This window comes from Leptopilina heterotoma, unplaced genomic scaffold (genome assembly GCF_015476425.1).
Source record: "Leptopilina heterotoma isolate Lh14 unplaced genomic scaffold, ASM1547642v1 Lhet_24, whole genome shotgun sequence".
Classification (NCBI taxonomy): domain Eukaryota; kingdom Metazoa; phylum Arthropoda; class Insecta; order Hymenoptera; family Figitidae; genus Leptopilina; species Leptopilina heterotoma.
Genome location: NW_025110956.1, coordinates 2,130,853 through 2,153,001, shown reverse-complemented (window position 1 = coordinate 2,153,001; position 22,149 = coordinate 2,130,853). Strand labels below are relative to the sequence as shown.

The 22,149-nt window shown below is 23.6% G+C and overlaps 2 protein-coding genes across 2 annotated transcripts in view; both read left to right on the top strand.

The window, feature by feature from the left end:
- Positions 1 to 101: 101 nt before the first annotated feature.
- On the top strand, positions 102 to 22,034 carry LOC122503028 (ATP-binding cassette sub-family B member 10, mitochondrial-like). The gene is made up of 3 exons (XM_043613426.1): positions 102 to 968; positions 6,782 to 7,890; positions 20,758 to 22,034. The coding sequence occupies exons 1-3, from the start codon at positions 386 to 388 to the stop codon at positions 21,016 to 21,018; spliced, it is 1,953 nt and encodes a 650-aa protein (XP_043469361.1). The 5' UTR covers positions 102 to 385; the 3' UTR covers positions 21,019 to 22,034.
- The window catches only part of LOC122503031 (4-coumarate--CoA ligase-like), a 36,146-nt gene continuing 35,064 nt past the window's right edge, over positions 21,068 to 22,149 (top strand). The window contains exon 1 of the mRNA XM_043613429.1: positions 21,068 to 21,957. The gene's annotated coding sequence lies outside the window, so the exon portion shown is untranslated. The remainder of the gene's footprint in view (positions 21,958 to 22,149) is intronic.

Sequence of the window (22,149 nt, the reverse complement as noted above, 5' to 3'; positions counted from 1 at the left end):
CCTGTAAGCTCTATAAGATAATTATTTCAGAAAATAAAATTTGAAACACTGGAAATTATTTAGAAATTATTAAAACAAAGTTTTTATGTTGGCAGCACTGCGTTGCAATTACATTTGACGTCTGTCGGAATTGTCCAAATTTTGTGAATAAATTGTGGAGATTTTATTATTCTAATTTCTTTCATAAATGTAAATATTTAATTAATGAGCATTGACAAAGCAAAATTTTCTTTATGTTACGAAAGATAAGTAATTCTCACCGTGTGACAAACTGACATTCAGGTAATGCTGTCAATATAATATGAAAATTTACTAATTTCGAGGTTAGGTTTCTTTGTATTTTTATCATTTTTATTAAAAAAAAGTATATAGAACAAATGAAAAAATGACATTATTGTACAAATGTATAATAAACAACGCAATAATACAGAATTCCAATCGAATATGTCTGAGTTCGTCGTGCCTTTTCCGCTCGATTCATCTGTCGAAAAGAAAATTCGCCTGGCCGAGTTTGCGACACTACACGACCAACACGATAAAGGCAAAAGTCGTCGAGAATGCAGCGAAAAACGTAAAATCTGCCTCTGGAAAAAAAGGAGAGTCCGAATTGAGGAGACTTTTTGCATTGGCAGCGCCGGAAAAATGGAAACTCGCCGGTGCCGTGGCTTTTTTACTGGTTTCGTCGAGTGTCACGATGGCCGTTCCCTTCTGCCTGGGGAAAATTATTGACCTGATTTATTCGCCTGACAGCGAGAAGACGAAGGAGAATTTAAATCGAGTGTGTCTCACACTGCTGGGTGTATTTATTATCGGTGCAATATGTAATTGTAGTCGAATCTATCTCATGTCAACTTCGGGACACAGAATCACACGCAGTTTGAGGAAGAAGGTCTATTCGGCGATTATCCGACAGGAGACGGCAATGTTTGACAAAGTTAGCACCGGCGAACTTGTCGGAAGATTGGCAGGTAATTTCATCTTTATTTTTAAAAAACACTTGTTCAAAACAAGTATATTTTACAAAAGTCTTACTTCAGAATTGACTAATTACACCAAGAAAAATATTTTAAATAAAGACAAGTTTAACATCATTTCAAGGCGGTAATAATATTGTCTTCTTACTAGAAAACAATTTCTATTATGTAAGCAGGAACTTAACAAACAAATTAAAGATTAAAAAATCGCTGCTTAATAAGCAGACAATTTATATCTAAAAATTAAAATCAACTATATGAAAAAAACAAAGTAACATTTTGAAAACAACCCCTTTAAGGCACTTTTAAAATAACTATTACCAGGGTTGCCACAGGTCAGAAAATACAGGGAAAAGTAAAAAAAAAAGTAGAATTAGTCAGGAAATTCAGGAAAAAGTAAGGAATTTTTATTAAAAGTACTGGACAAAATTAAACTTTTAGAATTCATAGGAAAATTCTGAATTTTAATGTCTTTTTTGTTTGCCTTATAAACTATGAAATTACCACGAATTCTAATACAAAAACTTCAAATTTTTCTCTTTCTGACCATAATTTCTTTTTAAATAACTTCATTCTTGAACAACTGTCCGAGATTTTTATTAAAAATACTGGAAAAAATTAAATTTTTAGAATTCTTAAGAAAATTCTGAATTTTTGTGTCTTTTTAGTTTACCTCATAAACTATCATAAAATTATTACTTATAAATTATGAAAAGAACAATTTTATTTAAATATTACAAAATTAATTACATTTTAAAACATTCGCGTTTACAATTTTCATAAGTAGATGAACTTCAAAAGGTTAAAACTTGAAATTTTAGAATACTTCAATTTTCAATTCACATTAAATTATAGAAAAAAACTTTGATTTTTGAAAAATTTTAATAATTCAAATTCTTCTGAAATTAGTTACATTTTTTAATAAAAATGTAAATAATTATTGAAAATAATGGATTTATAGAAGAATTTTAGTTAAAAACACTAAAAGAAAATTGAATTTTGGAAAATTTACAAATATAGTTACAAAAATTCAATTATTTTCAAAAGTAATAAAATTCTTCGTAGAAATCCAATTATCTTCAAAAATTAAAAAACTCTCGTCAAAATTTTAATTATCTTTATAAATAATAAAATTCTTCTCGGAAAATTAATTATTTTCAAACATTTTTTTTAAATTCTTGGCAACATTTAAATTAATTTCAAATTTCCTCAATTCAATGATTTTCAATATTTACTATTTTTAATAAAATTTCTCAATAACATTCAATTATTTAAAAAAAAATTTAATAAAATTCTACGCAAACATTTAATTATTTTCAGAAATTTTCAGAAATAATAAAACCATCGCATAATTTCAATTATTTACAAATTTTTTATAAATTTCTTCGCAGTAATTGAATTATTTTCGTAAATAATAAAATTCTATTTAGGAATTCAATTACTTTCGTAAAATAATAAAACTTATCGCAGAATTTTAATTATCTTTAATACAATTTTAATCGACTTTCTCGATAAATGTAATTATTCTTAAAAATTTTATTAAAAATCGTCCAAAGAATTTAATTATTTAAAAATGCATTGATAAAATTCTTTATGATAATTGAATTTTAAAAAACCTTCAATATTAGGGGAGACTGGGGCGAAAAGTTAAATTGTGAAAACAGTTAAAATTCATTATCTTTCGAACGGAAATAGTTAGAGCATTGCAATTTTAATTATAGAAGGGTGTTATCACCCTAAATAAATGTCCGGAGTTATGTGACATTCTGCTAATTTTTGTAGTGTCCATATTTAAATTTTTTTTTCACCCTACTTTTGAAAATTTTTTCGTAAAAGAAAATAGGATCAACTTTTAAGTATAATTTTTGCATTTATTCTCACCGCGATTTTTTTAATTCATTGTTTGGTCCCCTGCTGAGATACCTAAAGGTATTTGCTAAATATCTTCAGTCAGATTTTTTATATTTGTTGTTAAAGCCAAAAACGCACCCTGGGGCGAAAAGTTAAATGTATTTTACACTACATGTTATTAAAAATTTTTTTTTTATTTTTCGTTTTTTTGGGATTATTTGTTTAAAAATGATTTATTTGACATTAGGCAAGTACTCTATCAAAAAACAAGACCGCTCACATGAAATAAACCAAAACTTTTTTTTTTTTTTTGAAATTTCAGTTTATTAACTTTATAACTATTCTGAAGCTTTTGTTAAGTAAACAAAGATCTTTTATTAACTAAATTACTTGTTTACGTATACTTTAACTTATCTACTACTTCACACCTATCAGAAAATAGTTTTAGTAGGCTAAAAATAGAATTTAACTTTTTGCCCCAGCCATTTAACTTTTCGCCCCAGCATGGGGCGATAAGTTAAAAAAAAACAAAATTTTCAAAAAAAGACAAAACATGTATTTTTTGCGAAAATATCAGGAACTTTTTTATTGAAAGTTGTAGAGGACAAGTTGCCCTACAATATTGATGTATAAATATTTGCATCTAAGCGGATTATATTGTCTAAAAAAAATCATTTATGCAAAATTTAACTTTTCGCCCCAGTCTCCCCTATTATCTAAAATTTAAACTGAAATTCTTTTTTAAATGAATTTTTATTAGAAAATTCCACGAAAATTCAATTATGTAATTACAAAAATAAATAGTTTATTGAATAATATTGAATATTAAAAGGATTATAACATGAATTTTTAGGAATAATTGAATTTTGAAAAGTTTTCAAATTAAAATCTTTGAAAATCTTAATTTTTGAAGGATTTTCTTAAAATTTTGGTAGAGAATTTAATTTTTTTTTGAAAAATTTTATGTAAATTTAAATTATTATAAAACATGAAGTTTACTCCAAGTAATACAATTTTATAATCGAATTTCTCCAAAAATTTGATTATTCTTAAAAATTTTATTAAAATTCGTCGAAAGAATTTAATTATTCAAAAATTTGTTGATAAAATAGTGTATAAGAATACGATTTTAAAAAACATTCAATTATTCAATAAATTATCTATGTATGTATTTAAATAATTGAATTCTCGTAGGATTTTCAAATAAAAATTGATTTAAAAATTAATTTCAGTTAAAGTTCTAGATAATAATTGAATTTTTGAGAAGTTACTAATAATTGCAATTTTTAGAAATAATTGAATTTTAAAAAGGTTTCATATTAAAATCTTTAAAAATCTGAATTTTTCATACTTTTAACTAAGAATTCTGTAGAATTAATTTTTTTCAAAAAGATTAATTGAATTTTTGTTGATATTATTTCAAGTTATTATTTTCTAATTTATAATTAAGTAATTAAAGAATTTCTGAATACTTAAAATTTCGTAAAATTGAATTGTAAAGAAAATTTATTTGAAAATTGTCAAAGAACTTTTTCAAACATTATTTAAAAAATAATTGATATAAAGAAGAATTTTAGTTAAAAATTGTAGAAAATAATTGAATTTAAATTATGAAAATAATTTTAAAAAAGTTACAGTACCTAATAATTTTCTTATACCTAGTATAATTAATAATGACATTACCACTCGGTCATGTTTTTAAATAAAATTCAATTTTATAAGTTGTTAAATTTCAAAAAGGTTTGAATTTAAAATTTTTTTAAATCTTAATTCTAATGGAAAAATTAAAAATATTTGACTAAAAATGAAGTTATTGATGTTTTTGAATAATTTTACAATTAAAGAAATTCACAAATAAATATATCGGAATATTTTTTTAGTATCTAATCATTTTTAGAGAGAATCAAAATATTCTTTAGGGTCAGGGAAAAACTCGAAATTTTTTATCTGGAAATCAGGGAAAAACAATTAAAAATTTTTGTCTAAACTGTCTAAATAGGGTCATTTGGGGTAAATGTAAACAGTTAATGTCTGAGATAATTTAATGATTTAAAATTAAGTACGACGACAATATTTTAACCTTAGCTCACTTATAGGTGCAGAAATGTTTTGTATTATCCTTATCGTTAAAAAGTTTATAACCACAAGCACAGATACCGTATTGGGAGCACAATGCTCTCTAGAAAAATACGATTCATTTTGAGAGATATTCGTTTAATGACTCTACTACTTTTACCATACAATTTTTAGGGGGGTTTTGGCTTCTTGATTATAAATATTGGTCTGCTAAATAAATGTTTATTTCTAGAAGTGTTTTTTTTTATTATTATTTATATATGTTCGGATGCTTGCATATTTTCCTACAATTTGAACCGAAATTATACAAAAAATAAACAGGGTTGCCACAAAAAATTAATTTTTATTTTCCCTGACTTTTCCCTGATTTCCAGACAAAATTTTGACTTTCTCCCTGACCTAAAAGAATATTTTGATTCTCAAATTTAAACTTTTTGAAATTCAATAACTTTTATAATAATTTAAATTTCTATAAAATTTAAAAAAAAAATAAATTATTTACAAAAATTTTAATAAAATCCTTCGCATGAATTCAATTATTTTTATAAATAATACAATTTATCACATCAATTCAATTATTTAGAAAAATGAAATAAAATTCGTTGTAAGAATTCAATTATTATCATAAATAATAAAAATTTTCCTAGGATTTAAATTGTTTTTAATACAATTTTAAATTAATTCCTCGAAAAATGTAATTATTTTCAAAACTTTTTTTGCAAGAATTCCATTACATTTCACAAATAAATGAAATTCTTCGCTGAAATTCAAATATTTTAAAAATCTACTATTTTAATAAAATTTCTCAAGAGAATTCAATTGTTTTCCTAAATAATAAAATTCTTCACAGGATTTCAATTATTTAAAAGAAATATGTAATGAAATTCTTTGCAAGAATTTAATTGTTTTCCTAAACACTACATTTCTTCACAGGATTTCAATTATTTTTAAAAAATGTAATAAATGTTCGTTGCAAGACTTCAATTATTTTCCTAAATAATAAAATTCTTCCCAGGATTTCAATTTTATTAAAATTTTTCGAAAAAAATAAATAAACAATTATTTATCAATTATTTAAAATTTTTTATCTGAAATTCATTTTTAAAACAGTTTTTATTAGTTTTTATTATTGAATAAATGAATTTTTTTCAAAATTCAATTCTTATAAAGAATTTTATCAACAAATTTTTAAATGATCGAATTTTAATAAAATTTTCAAGAAGAATTACATTTTTCGAGGAATTCGGTTAAAATTGTATTAAAAATAATTGTAATTCTGTGATGAGTTTTAGTATTCATGAAAATAATTGAATCTTCGTAAAAAATTTTATTATTTATGAAAATAATTTAATTATTGCAAAAAAATTTATGGAATATTTGATAGTTGAATTTCTGTAAAATGTTTATTATTTATAAAAATTTATTGAATTTTGGAGAAGAATTTTATTATTTTTAAAGATAATTGAAATTTTGACTAGAATTTTTTTTTAAATTTTTGAACAAAATTCAATTTTTGCAAACATTTGTAACTTCTTTAAAATACAATTTTTGTTAGTGTTTTTAACTAAAACTCTTCTGTAAATCCATGATTTCTAATAATTAATTAAATATAATATTGAAAAATAAAATAAAACTAATAATGAATCCTGCAAAATTAATTTTTTCCAGTACTTTAATAAAATTCCCTGACTTTTCCCTGAATTCCCTAATTTCCCTGACCTGTGGTAACCCTGAATAATGTGTCCAAGTTTGATACTTTTAACTGCAAACGTCACCCGGAAGTTTCTTTTTTTTGAAAAAGGTGCAACATCTAGATTAATGAACCTAAATATAAAACTTGAAAATTGGGTTTATTTCTAACGTTTTGATATTATTTTCAGGTGACGCTCAGCTCGTGAGTTCGTCGATAACCAGCAACGTGTCGGACGGTTTGCGTTCAACGATAATGACGACAGTGGGAATGTCAATGATGGTCTACGTCTCTCCCCAACTGTCGCTGGTGGGTTTGCTTGTGATTCCTCCAGTGGCCGGACTAGCCATCCTCTACAACGGATTTGTCAAGAAGAATTCCAAAGACGTGCAGGACAGTCTGGCCTCGTTGAGCACGACAGTCGAGGAGAAGATCAGTAACATAAGAACAGTGAAGGCTTTCGCGCAAGAAGTCAACGAAATTCAAAAATACAATCACAAACTACAGGATTTATTGAATCTCTGCTACAAGGAGAGCCTGTTCAGAGGATTATTCTTCGGAATGACGAATTTTTCCGGCAACGTAATGATTCTTTCTGTCCTCTACTACGGCGGTTTTATGTTGTCCGATGCGCGAATCACAGTCGGCAGTCTCAGCGCCTTTCTGATCTACGCCGGATACGTGGGGTTCTCGATAAGCGGCGTGTCGAGCTTCTACTCGGAGCTGAACAAAGCCCTCGGGGCGAGTACCCGACTTTTTGAGTTAATCAATCGTCAGCCGACAATTCCAGTTGAGGGCGGAAAAATCCTCGATCAGGATTTGTCCGGCGATGTGAGATTCGAGAATATAAGCTTTGCGTATCCGACGAGAAACGCTTCGTGGATTCTCAACGATTTCAATCTGCATTTGCCAAAGTCTTCGATAACGGCGATTGTCGGTCCGTCCGGTTCGGGGAAATCGACTTTGGCTCTGCTCCTCCTCAGGCTGTATGACCCGGACAGAGGATCCATTTTACTAGACGGCCACGATCTTAGAAATCTCGATCCCATCTGGGTGAAGAGTTTCCTCTCTGTTGTGCCACAGGAGCCGACGCTTTTCAATGACACGATTCGTGAGAATATCATTTATGGAACGAATGATGTCTCGGAAAATGATATAATCGAAGCTTCGAAGATTTCAAATGTTCTCGAGTTTGTAAATAGATTGCCGAATGGTCTCGATACTCTTGTGGGAGAAAGAGGAATCACTCTCAGTGGAGGACAACGTCAAAGGGTCGCCATTGCGAGAGCTTTAATTAAGGTATTCTTGCAAGTTACAAATATACCTCTTTTTCATTTTTTACGTCTTTAAAATAATAGTTATCTATATAAAAAATTTTTAAAAAAAATTGTTCAAAACTCAATGGAAAAAGATTTTTTAAATATTAATAGTTGCAGAATGGCTTAAATGATGTCTTTTGTTGAAAAAAAGCAGTATGCTAAAGATAAATTGAAATAAATAAAAATAAATCGATTTTTGAAAAATTAAGTTTTTAGCTGTTTTTTTAAGTAATTTTTTGATAAACAATTTTTTTAATCATAGTTTAAATTTAAAATTAAATTTAATGAATCGATAATCAGGTAAGAAAGAAAAAAACAAAAGTTAATTCAAGTGGTAGAAGATAACAGGAAAAGAATTCCAAATTCAAAAAAACTTTAACTGTTTATTAACTACGGATGTAAAATAAATAGGTTTAAAAGTTGGAACGGTCCTTTCAATTTATAAAATTTTGATTAAAAAATAAATATAGAATAAGAAATGAAATCATTTTTCATACCCTGAAAAACATTAATGAGAGTTTTTACAAAAAATAGAAATTCGCTTTGCGCACCCCTTTAATATTATTAAATTTTAACTTTCAATATTTGAAAATAAATTTCACTTGAAAAAGGATCGTTTTACAAATTCTGCAACTCTAAATTAAAAAAATTTTTTTTTAACATCCCTAAGCTTTCTATTTAAAACCATACCAACTGCAAATGACTATTACGGGTGGAGCACTTTTCATTGTTTTATTTGAAAAACTTTAAATATAAAATATAAATAATGCTTCTAAGAGAATTTCTCAAGCTTTTAGATGGTAGAAAGCTTTTTTTAAAAAATAATTATTTCTTAATTTAATTTGTATTTAATAACTTTGTGTGTTAATTTCTCAAAATATGTCGTCTTCAATTTTGTTGAAAGTTGTCTCAAAAAAAAAAGTTCAGACTCTCTAGGTTTTACCATCTAAAAATTATTTTGGGCTTTTTGTGGATTCAGAGAAAAAATAAAATATAAATTCGTTTCTTTATTATTATATTTTATTATTATTATGCAAATTACAAAATTTTTTATTTTTAAATATGAATTTTTGAATAATTTTAGATTTAAATTTTTAAAAAATTCAATTATTACCTAATTTACTAGTTAATTATTCTAGTTAGGGTCAATTGGGGTAAATGTAAACGGAATATCTATTTTTCACCAAGAACATTAGTTTTTTTTGTTAAAAGGTAAAACGGACGGATTTCTTTTGCATGAACTTGTTACTAGAATTCCCTAGAAAAATGTGATGAGGTACAAAAAAATATTGATGCACCTGAATCGCCTAAAACTGACTGTTTACATTTACCCCGAGATTTTGAAATTTTCCTAAAATTCGGGGTAAATGTAAACACCACTGTAGTTAAGCGAGGTTTAAGAAACAAGTTATTTCAACTATACTTCTGTTTTAAGGGATGGAAAAACTGAAAAAAATTCTTCGTAGATGTATAGTAAATCAACTAGTTGACTGATAATGTATCATATAAAATAAACAATCAACCATTACAAAACTAGTAATGTAAAAACTTGAATAACTTGAACAAATTTTAATAGATTTTCATTCAACTTGGTAAAAAGAAGTTTTTTTTTATTTTGCTGAATAAGAATCTAAAATCGAATTTTTAAATTTCAAAATGGTGGATCCAATATGGCGGATGAACCTAAAAATAATATTTTTAAAAATTGATCAAATTTGCTTGAATCTGGCTACTCGGGGGTTTTTGAGGTCGCTGAATACGAATTTGAAGTCAAATTTTAAATTTTCAAAATGGCGGATAAACCTAAAAATATTTTTAACAATTGATCAAATTTTCAAAAAAAAATTTTTTTTTTCAAATTTTTTTTTTTCAAAGAGGACCTAATTTCTTTTTCTATGTAATTTTACATTGCCAAATTAATGAAATTGTGAAATAGAAGCAAATTTATTCAATTATTTTCTTTTAAAATGTAGTTCAAGTTCTGTTTACATTTACCCCGACTTTTCGAATTCTCGGGGTAAATGTAAACACTTAATTATTTATTAACTAAATTGACGAAAATCAAAAATCAAAGTAAATTTTTGTTAGGGCATTAATAAGGAAGAATTACATATTTTTGTTTGATTTTTAAATTTATTTTTATGCAAATGCGAGACAAAATACTGAAACAGTAAAATTTTGATTTTCAATCTTTTTTGCATTAAAAGATAACTTACACTATGGCATTGCCAATTGTCAAAATAAAATATTGGCAATACTCAGAACATCTTGTAGGTGAGCTGAGGTAAAAATATTGACGTCGTACTTATTTTTTAATTTGTAAATTTAGCTGAAACATCTACTGTTTACATTTACCCCAAATGACCCTAATTATTTTCAAAAATTTTAATAAATTTTCTTTGCAAGAATTCAATTATTTTCATAAATAATTCTTCGTAAGAATTCAATTATTTTTATTGGGAACGGCTAAACTGCGATACGCCATCTGGTGGTGAAAATTGGAACTAGAGAGATCGGTCTGGTTTAAGGGAAAATACACGTGACAGATGTAAATAACATATTAAATCGTTTTATATTTTAGGTTTAAAATAGAAAGAACTTCATAAAAAGTAAATAATAAATTGAAGAAATTAAATCGAATTTCGTCGGAGTAAGATTTACTCCCAAAACATCAAAAACCAATAATTTTTGCTCAGTTTTTGGGTGCAGCAGTAGAAAGTGCTGTATTCGTAAAATTGTAAAATAATATCATCAAAACATAAACATAAATTTTTTTCTAAATATTTTGTGGCAATATTGTTGCTTTATCTATAATTAAATTATTTAGCGAATATTTTTTTTCGTTGGTCAATGTTTTAAAGTTCAACTTGGTCAAAGATTTCCAAGAGCTGGAGAATTAATGGTCAATTTCGAAAATAAATTGGGCATAAAGGAGTCGCATTTCACAAAAGATGATTATTCTTTTTTACTGAAGCAGGGAAGTTATTAAAAATTGTATTAAATCTGCTTAAATATAATTAAGGCTTTAAATTGTTACAGAATTACTATTTGTGATGCGCTCTCAAGAATTTTATAGGTTATGTTGACGATAGTTTTATCTTGATTAAAAGCATTAAAAGTTTCTTTTTGTTCCTGTAAAATCGAAATCAGTTTTTATTGAATATTTTGGGAATAATGAAGATTCAAACATTATTCGATTATCACGCATATTCGATGTTTGCAAACAGAATGCAATGAACTTTTGGTTGATTTTGATTTTTCCATTTGCAGTTTTCTACAAAAGGTAACATGTCCGGCATTTTTTATAACCTTTCACCCTCTATAAAATTCGACTTAAATGTGTCGAATTGGTGAAAACCAATATTTCTGTTCAAAAAAGCTGCATTTTTTGATTTTCAATCAAAATTACACGTGTTTACTTTACATCTGTCATTAAAACAGACCGATCTCGCCGGCCATATTGGTTTGTGACGTCACGACCACCGTTCCCAAAAAATTTTTGCGAAAATTTATTTATATTCAAAACAATTTCACGAAATAATTCAATTTTTTTCTTAATTCGTTATAAAAAATTTCAATAGAATTCAATTATTTTCTAAAATTTTAATAAAATTCAATAATTAAAAATGTTTAATTTAAATTATTAAGAAACACGATTATTTTAAAAACTTGAAAGAAATTCTTCATATAATATTCAATTACTTTAAAAATTTGTAATTAAAAGTATTAAAGAAACTTCATTATTTTGAAAAAATTAAAAGAAATTCTTCAAAAGAATTTAATTATAGGATTTTTAAAAGTTTTAATAAAATTCTTTGAGAGAATTCAATTATTTTCATAAATAATAAAAATCTTCCAAGGAATTCAATTATTCTTAATTTTTTGCATAAAATTCTTTGCAAGAAGTCAATGATTTTTAATATATTCATTTTAAAATTGAAAATAAAAAAGAAAAATGATTGAAAAAGTTAGGAAACAAAAAAGCAAACAACAATTAACTTCAAACCTGCGAACAGATTACCGGAATACAACGATTATTTATTTATAATATAGATTATTATTATTACATAATAATAATAATAGAGATAATCTGTCCTCACGAGGAATTAGTGTTTTTTGATTCCAATTTTTTGTTTTATAGTTCGAATTGTTATGTAAAAAATTTGACAGTTAATTTTTAAATAATAAAATAAGTGAAGTAAGAAAATTTATCGCAAATTTCAAAAACTAAATAGAGATACAGTTGCAATTTTTAAAAATAATCAATTATTTTATTTTTATGAATCATTTTTTTTTTAGGTATCTAAATAATTGAATTCTCGTAATTGAATTTTGATAAGAATTGATTTAAAAAATAATTTTAGTTAAAACTTTAGAAATAATTAAATTTCAAAAAGTTTTTAAATTCAAATCTTGAAAATTGTACACGGAGAGAAAATTCATTACATATATTAACACATATCATATATATATTTTGTAAAAGTTTTTACAGTTTAGGGAAACAGTGCACCAAACCGAAATTTTGGTTTAAAAAATACTAAACAGTGAAAGAAATAATTTGAAATTTAGTAAAGTTAGATTAAAATTCTTGATATTTGATATTATTACACTAAATTTCATATTATTCCTTTCACTGTTTAGTATTTTTGATACCAAAATTTTGCCTTGTCGCATTTTTTCCGTAAAGTGAGAAGCACTTTTACAAAATTTAATATAATTTTCTTTCCGTGTATGCTGTATTTATTTTACAAAAATGATTAAAATTTGAAAGATTTAATTTGAATTTTCGAAAATAATTTCTAGAAAATTGAAACAATTGGAAATTTTGTAAAATTTTATTATAAAATAAATTTTATATTTTAAAGAATTTTGTTTTTTCATCTTTACAAATTATCTATAAATGTATTTTTGAAAATACATTATTTTATGAATTTACAAAAATTATTGTATTTAAATAATTAATTTCTCATAGTTGAATTCTGATGGGAATTGATTTAAAGAAAATGTCAGTTCAAATTTCAGAAAACAATTAAATATTTAAAGCGTTATAATAGGAATTTTAGTAATTATTTAAGTTTTAAAAATTTGTAAATTAAATTTTTTGAAAATTTAAGCGAAGCAAAAGTACTATAAAAATATTAAAATTTCCATTTTAAAAAATTATTAATTACATTATTTTTCTTAAGAAACTTTTAAAGTTTTGAATAATTTTATTCAAAAATTCTAAAAAAAATAATTTAATTTTGGAAGAATTACAATTGCAATTTTTAGAAATAATTCAATTTCAAAACGGTTTTTCATTGAAATTATTTGAATTTTAATTTCCTATGGAAAAGTAAATAAGAATAATCTTTTAAACGTTTGGTTAACTTTAAAAAGTATTGAAGTTTTGAATAATTTAATTTAGAAATTCCAAAAAAATTTATTTCTTGAAAAAATATAGATAATTAAAATTTTTTAAAAATAATTGCTTTTCCGAAAATAATTTTAAAAAATTGAAACAATTGAAAATTTTCACAAATTTCATTGAAATATAATTTAATATTTTAATGAATTTTATTTGTTTACTTTTAAAATTTATTTTGAGTTTGAAATATAATCGTACTTTTGAAGAATTCTAATTGAAAATTTGGAAAATAATTGAATTTTAAAGAAATTTAGAATTAAACTTATTACCAGGATTGTTTCAAAACTTAAAAAATCAAAAAGTTTATTAATCTAGATTTTAAAATATTTATTTTTCACAAAATGTCTTAAGTTTGAACATTTAAAATAGTGATTTTCGATAGAAAAATAGTTAAACTCGAAAATTATCTAGATATAAACTTGCTTAAAAATATTTGGATTGATTTTTTTTGTTGAAAAATATTTAATTATTTAAGAAATTTTTTTTTAATATTACTGAGCTTAAATTATAATTTTGATTTAAAGCGTATTTCATTGGTATTTTTTTTATATTAACAAATATTGCAAATTTCATCATGGCTAAAATTAAATATAGCACTTTTAATATTACAAGAATAAAAGTTTCTTTCTTCAAGCATTTAATATATTTTTCGCTTTTACGAAAAATGTATTATCATTTCTTAAAAAGTCTCTTCTCTATTTGATTTTTTTCTATAATAAAATTTTTAATAATTTTAATTAAGCAAGAGTTTCTCATTAATAAATGTTGTGGAACAATGATTTTTCTTTTGATTTAAAACCATTTTCTATTTGAATTGAGATAAGTTGATTGCGTAATTTATGAGAAAAAAAATGTAATAATCTCTTATGTAAGTTTGTTTATAAAAATGTTATGCTCGTGTGTTCATTAAATATTAACATTTTTTTCACTTTTCAAAACAAACCAATAGAAAATGCAAAGTACAATTTAATTCCAAAACACATAATGTCGCAAACGTCTTTTTTTTCTTTATTTTTAATTTTTTAAGAAATCTTTAAAGAATATATTACAATACAATTTTATTATCGCTGGTATATTTAATTTTAGCTTTTTAACTATTATTGAAGGTGAATAAATTTGCTTTCATTGCAAGGATTCTTATCGTTCTGCCTTACGTATATTAATACTAAGCAAATATAAAATTCATTTGAGAGAACAAAATTTTGCATTGTTTTTTTTTTTGGTAAAATATTTCAAAGTTACACAATTATAATTGTAATAATAATTTAAATCATTATTATTGTTATGTTAAAATAACACAAGTGTTGATTTCTAAAAAGTTATGATTTCTAATATTTATTTTCCTAAATTTTGATAAAAGTTTGAAAATTTTTAAAAAGTTAAGATTAAGAAATAGAAATTATTTCGCATATTTTCTGTTTCTCAATCACAATTCTGTTTACAAAATTGTAAGTTTTTTTTTGAAAAAGAAGAACAAATTTTTATAAAATTCCTTTATAAAATTTCTTATGACAATTTTTAACAAAATTCTGTTCTTCTTTAAAAAAAATTAATTAGTTTCATTTTTATACCAAAATTTTGAAAATTACCTTTATTAGATAAAGAAATTTTTAAAAAATGACCATTTTTTAGAAGAAAGAAGATTAGAAAATCACTTTCATTAGAAAAAAGTTTTTTAGAAATTCACATTCATTAGAAAAAAAATTTTTAGGAACAAAAAATTAGAAAATACGTTTTAGAAAAACTGTACCCGAACCATTTTTATTTTCAGAGTAAATTTTATTATTTTTGAGGTAAGTTTTTCTAAATTTTATAAAAAAAAATTGTCTTTGAAAATAGTAAGAGTTATTCTGAAAATAACAATTTTTAATATTAAATTTGACTATTTTTTAAGTAAATTTTTCCAAGACCCAAATTATTAATGTTACTATTAATTTTTATCTGAAATTTACTTCGAATGTAGTAAAATTCATGTAATTTTTAAACAAAAGTAGCATTGTAATAAACATTTTTATTAAAAAGTTAAAGAAAGTAACCGACCTACGGAAAAAAGTAACAAAATAGTTTAACAAAAAATAAAATAATTTAATTTAAAAAAAGCTCTAGTTATGAAAAAAAGTTTTTAAAAAAATCTTCAAAATTAATTTGATGCGCTAGATAATTTTTATTTAATTTGAAAATTCATCTTTCTTAAAATAAAAAATTTTTCCCTTTTTCGGAAAATAAAATCCTTTTTTTTACCTAATATTATATGAAAAAATCACTGTGATCCCTGAAAGTGACTATTTATACAAAAATTTAAACTGAATAACAAAAATTTTTTTCCTTTTTTCCTTACAAATTTTTAAAAAAATTTCCAAAAAAATTTGTGATTATAAAATAGAAATTATGCTATAAATTTTTCCATTTATTTTTCAAGAAAACTGAAAGTTTTATTAAGAAATCAAGATTAAAAATAGAAATTATGCAAATTTAAAAATTTTGTTGTTTAAATATTTAAGATTTTTAATTATGGAGAATCAATTTTTAATTTTGTCTAAGTTTTGTGAAAAAAATATGATGAAGAAATAAAAATTATTTAAAATTTATTCCTTTTTTTTTAAATAACAGGATTTTGTATAAAAATTGTGATTAAAACAGAAATTATGGAAATTTTTTTACAAAAGAAACTAAAAAATTTGATTACAGGAACAAAAAATCAGGACCGAAAAATCCAAGAAAAAAAGTCCAAAGTACAAAAAATCCAAAATAAAAATGTCCAAAGTGAAACTATTTTTATTTTTTTTTGGGATTTAAATGAAATCCATTTTTTTTTTGTTTTGGACTTCTTGTCCGGATATCAAAAAAATTGTGATTAACAAATCGAATTCATTTCCTTTATTTTATATACAAATCTTTTAAAAAATTCTTAGTTTTATTTTTATTTAAAAGTTATGCTGACAAATTGAATTTATAAACAATTTTTTCCTTTTGTTTCTTGAAAAAACTTGGAATTTTATCTAAAAAATGGTAATTGAAAAATAAAAATGGTACAAATTTTATAAAAAACATCTTTTAAAAATTTCAGTTTTATTTTCAAATTAAAAATTGCGATTGTCAAATTGATAATAAAATTTTTTTTTCTTTATTTCCAAAAAAAAACTAGGAATTTTGTTTAAAAAAATTGCAAATGTCGAAATAGAAATGGTACAAATTATTTCTTTAAAAAAACTGAATTTTCTACAAAAATTGTGAATAAGAAATTGAATTGCAAATTTTTTTTTTAAAGAAACTTATAATTTTGTTATTGAGAAACAGAAAATATGCGAAATATTTTCCATTTCTTAATAATTTTGTAATGTTTTTTATAAATATCTAATGAAAAAAAAATCTGAAAATTTCAATGAGTATAGAATAAAAATGAAAAAAAATTATATAATTTTGATTTGTCAGTTACAATTTTTGTTACAAATAAAATTAATTTTTTTTAAATGTAAAAAATTTTGCATAATTTCTCTTTCTCATTGGTAATTCTCATTATTTTTATTGTTGTTATTATTATTTTGAATATTATTATCATTATCATTGTTATTATTACTATATTAATACTACAATTATCATTATTGAATTATCTATATTGCAACTAGTTCAGTAATCATGTTTTTTTAGCATTTTCAGTTTATCTTCTTTGTTTTAATTAGTATAATGTTGTTTATCATATTTGTTCTAAAAATAATATTATTTGTCTTCAAGGGTAAAAAATAGCTCTGGAGAAATTACTCTCACTATTTAAAACTTATTTCTTATAATCGATTTATCCGTAACTTCTTATTTTATTTTACATTTCATTTTTATTTATTGTAATTATTCTGAAAAATACTCTTTCACTTGTATTAGTCCAAGTGCAATGGTTGATTTATTAATTTACTCTAAAATTATTCTTTGTACATTTTTATGTTATTCAGTTTCCTTGAGATGAATATATTGATTCAATAATTGTAATTCTTTAATAGTGAAATTTTATTCGCATTAAAAATTTACATTATAAGTCGTCAAATTTTGTCTTAGATTATTTTTGCGAATTTAAGTATTTGAATTTTTTTAAGGTGTTTTTGATAATTTTAGAATTACGTTTCATTGTTTAGAAATTTGTTTTTGTTTTTTAAGGACTTTTTCAAAATCCACGTTTAAAAATTGTTTATATTTTTTTAATTTTTAAATTAAAAAATTTTTTTATTGTTTAATTTTTTTAATTGTTTGATTTTTTTTTAATTGTTTAAATTTTTTTAATTGTTGAATTTTGTTTAATTATTTTTTAATTTAAAAAATTTTTTCATCCACTTTTAAGAAAGTGATGAAAACATACTGTAAATGTTTATTCTTTTAGTAATAGAAGCGGTTAAAAAAAATTGATTGTTATGACCTGTTGAATAAAAAAGAGAAAAAAATTGCATAAGAATCGTAATATACATATAATATGGCTAATAAAACTAGGCTGCACTATTGTTTGCTACATAAATAATTCTTCGTTCATTCGTAATGAAACTATTTATACTGCCACAGAAGAAGTCTATATCATCTTGTAACCTGTTTGCTAACTTTACATTAAACATGGAATTAGAATCATAATTTATTCTATTATTAGTTGATAGTTTCAAATTATGACAGGAGTTGTATTTTTCCGTCAAAAATTTTCTCCTTTTTCATTTATAATTGTTTTTTTTCAATAATTAAGGGGGGGAAATAAATTAACACCCGAATTTCATTGCGGTTCCATTAATTTGACAAAATTTCATGAAACTTTAAGAATTCAACAATTTTTGAATTAAATAATGTAATTTCAATAACGTAATCTAAAAATTCAATTAATTTAAAAAAAATTGTTATAGAAAATTTTCAAACAACAATCTTCTTCAGAATTTGTAATTAAAATTTATTAAAATTCGAATTCTCTAAAACTTCAATTTGAAAACTTTTGAATTTTTTACATTACTTTTTGTAATTTTTGTAACTTTTTCTAATTTTGAATTTGAATTAAAATTTTTGGAAAAAATTGAATTATTTTAAAGAATTATGTAAATTATTGTGTAAATTCTCATAGATAATTAAATTCTTTTGTGGAATTCAATTATAATTATATAAACAATAATAAATTGAATAATTATAAAAAATTTTATAAAAATTTCTTAAAATAATTGAAAATTCGTCTAAAGAATTTTTTTATTTATGAAAATAATTAATTTTTGCGATGAATTCCTTAAAAATTAAAACAAGTTAATTTGCTTTAAGAAATTATATTGTAGGTAATTGAATTCACACGAAGATGTTTATATTATTTAAAAAAATAATTAACTTCTCACAAATTTTTTCGACAAATTTAATTAAAATTGTATTTTAAAATAATTCAATTTTTCTATAGAATTTTATTAAAATTGCAATTAAAATAATTTAAATTATAAGAAAGAATTTGTCTGTTTATAAAAATAATCAAATTTGTGTAAAGATTTTTATTAAAATTTTTGAAAATAATTGAATTTTTTTGACAAATTTGATTGAAGTTGATGTTTGAAAATAAAAAATTTTGTAATTTGCATGAAAAATTTAAATAATTTAAAAAAAAATTGGATTTAAAATTTTGCACAAAAATTAGTTGTACAGAATTGTTAACTAAAAAGTATTCAAAATTTAGATTTTCAAATATTTTAAATTGAAACCTTTTCAAAATTCAATTATTTCTAGAAAACATGTAAAAATGCTTTTAATATTCCATTATAATTTGAAAATTGTAACTGACATTCATTTTTAAATCCATTTCTATTAGAAAATTCTATCCTAGAATTAAATTATTTAAAAACGAAAAAAAATAATTTATTGAATAACTGAATGTTTCTTAAAATTGAATTCTCATAAAGAATTTCATCAACAAATTTTTAAATAATTAAAATTCTTGTGACGAATTATAATACAATTTTTAAAAATAATTACAGTTTTCGAGGAATTTGATTAAATTTGGATTTAAAATAATTGAAATTCTGCGATAAGTTTTATTATTTATGAAATTAATTACTGAATCCCTAAGAAGAATTTTATTACTCTTGAAAATAATTGAATTCCCGTGACATTTGTATTATTTATAAAAATAATTACATGTTTGCGGAGAATTAAAAAAATTTTTTTTTTAAACAATTGGATTCTTTTGGAAAATTTTTATTAAAATAGTAGATATTAAAAATCATTGAATTGAATTAGTGAAAAATCTAATTAAATTCTTTTTGAAGAATTTCTTTTAATTTTTTTTAAATAATGAAGTTTCTTTAATAATTTTAATCAAAAAATTTTGAAAATAATTGAATTTTATGACAATTTCTATCGCAAGTTTTTAAAATAATCGCGTTTGTTAATAATTGAAATTAAACATTTAATTATTGAATTTTTATAAAATAATTGTTTGTAAAAAAAATTTTATTATTTATAAATATAATTGAATTTTTTCAAAGAATTTATTAAAATTTTAGAAAATAATTGAATTCATTGAAATTTTTTATAACAAATTAAGAAAAAAATTGATTTCTTTCGTGAAATTGTTTCGAATATAATTGAATTTTTGCAAATAATTTTACTAGGTATTTAAAATAAAATTGATTTGTTTCGATGAATTTATTACAATTTTAGAAAATAATTGATTTTTTTCATGAAATTTTACTAAATTTTTATTAAAAATAATTGAATTTTCGCTAACAATTTTACTATTTATAATTGTAATTGAATTTTTTCGATTAATTTATTAAAATTTTACATAATTTTGAATATTTTAAAAATATTTTATAAACGAAAGAAAAGAAATTGAATTCTTTCGTGAAATTTCTTTGAAAATAATTAAATTTTTGCCAAGTTTTTTATACTATACTTAAAAAACTAATTGAATTTTTGCAAAACATTTTACTATTAAAAAAAATAATTGAATTCTCACGAAGAATGTTATTATTTATGAAAATGAAATTGAATTCTTACAAAGAATTTCAATTTAAAATTTGAATCTGAAATTATTCAAAAATTCATAAATTTGAAAATAAAAAATTTTGTAATTTGCATAATAATAATAAATTGAATATCACGTTCCACGCTCTAGCGCGCATAACATTTGATAGTTCATTAAATAATTTATAGGTAATAACTTTATGATAGTTCAAGAATTTCTTCAAGAATTAAGTTATTAAAAAAAAAATTATTATCAGAACTTCATAGTTTTAGAAAGCAAATAAGAAAAGACCAAAATTCAGAATTTTCTTATAAAATCTAAAAAATTAATTTTTTCCTCAATATTTTTAATTTCCTGATTTCCCTGACCTGTGTCAACCCAGATTCTTTCTTTTTCACAATTATTTTGAAAAATAACACTATGAATTTATGAAATGAAAATTATTATAATTTTTATTAATTTTTTGAATTTGAATTTTTTAGAATCCTCGGATTTTGATACTGGACGAGGCGACAAGTGCCTTAGACGCGGAAAGTGAACATTTGGTGCAAGAGGCTGTGGAGCGAGCATCCCGAGGCAGAACAGTGTTGACGATAGCACACAGGCTCAGTACAATTAAAAACGCTGACCAGATAGCCGTCTTAGATCAAGGTCGTATCATCGAAACTGGAACGTACAACGAACTGATAGCACTCGAGGAAGGATTTTTCAAAAAATTGATCAAGCATCAGACATTTAGTTAGTTGCCTCATGTTTTTCGCATCATTTGTCTGGGAGGCTCGCGAGCGAAGAAGATAAAGAGCCAACTGAATTTATGTTCTACTGCTGCTGCTGTATAAAACTGGACTTTGCCCTCTGACGCACAACCGGTCCGCCTACGTTTGCAAAAAATTTTTTTTTCCTTTTTCCCTTCCTTCTTCTTTTTGGAGCAACGAGAGAAATTCAAATATGTGAACCTCTGTTCGTAGGGGGAGGGGGGCGGAGTCGCAATAAGTTGTAATAATTTCAATTGCAATTATGTCCATTGGTATTTGGAATTGAAAAAGAAAAAAAATGTAAAGAAGGCGGCGAGGGGATCTCGTAAAAGTCAGTGACATCGCATCGACTACTTATGAACTTTCCCCCTCTAGCAATGCAAAGTGATTCTCAAATCGAGGAGCGTGGAACTTGTTTTATTTGCATTTTGAACGCGAATTCATTCAGGCGCTCAACGTGCCTTTGGGGAAAAAAAGAAAAATTGTATTTATTCGGGTTTCTAAATTAATCGACGACAATTAATTTAAAGTAAAAATTCACTTGTTGTGAATTTACTATTCGGGTGTAGAATCATTGTCTCTTGCTCACTTTCTCTCTCGCTCGCTCGCTCTCTCTCTCTCTCTTTGATCCCCTTTTGAAAATCTCAAGTGCTTTCTGCGAGCGGGAAATCAAGTTTCTACGTAACGGTTTTGCGCTAAACTTTGGACTTTGATTGAGATTATTACGCGAGTTAAGATCTTTCCGATAGCACACTGACAAAACTCTCTCAAGTCCGGTGCGTGCAATTTGTTATTTCCCACACAAGTATTTAATGTAGATTATACTACATGTGTGCATGTTTATGAGATACTACGAGTTGCAGCGCTTCACCAGTGTGTTCGAATTCGTTGAGGAATACAGACGCAAATTTATAATTGTATATACGTGTAAGTGCGATAGTTTTTCTTCTTTTTTTTTCTCTTTTTGGATGAGGTAAAAATAAAAAACATTTCTTTAGACGAAACTTTTTCTGTGTACTTAATAAGTGAGTGAAAAAATAGTTGTCTCCTTCTTTCCCTTCTTTTTTTCTTTATTTTTTCTTTTCTTAACTTTAAATTATTTAAGTTAATTTCATTACT

What these genes read in the sequence shown, in the direction of transcription:
- LOC122503028 (XM_043613426.1), top strand. Translation starts at nt 386, where the DNA reads ATGACATTATTGTACAAATGTATAATAAACAACGCAATAATACAGAAT. An exon ending in ACTTGTCGGAAGATTGGCAG is followed by an intron (nt 969 to 6,781) that starts GTAATTTCATCT and finishes TATTATTTTCAG; the next exon opens with GTGACGCTCAGCTCGTGAGT. An exon ending in TTGCGAGAGCTTTAATTAAG is followed by an intron (nt 7,891 to 20,757) that starts GTATTCTTGCAA and finishes TGAATTTTTTAG; the next exon opens with AATCCTCGGATTTTGATACT.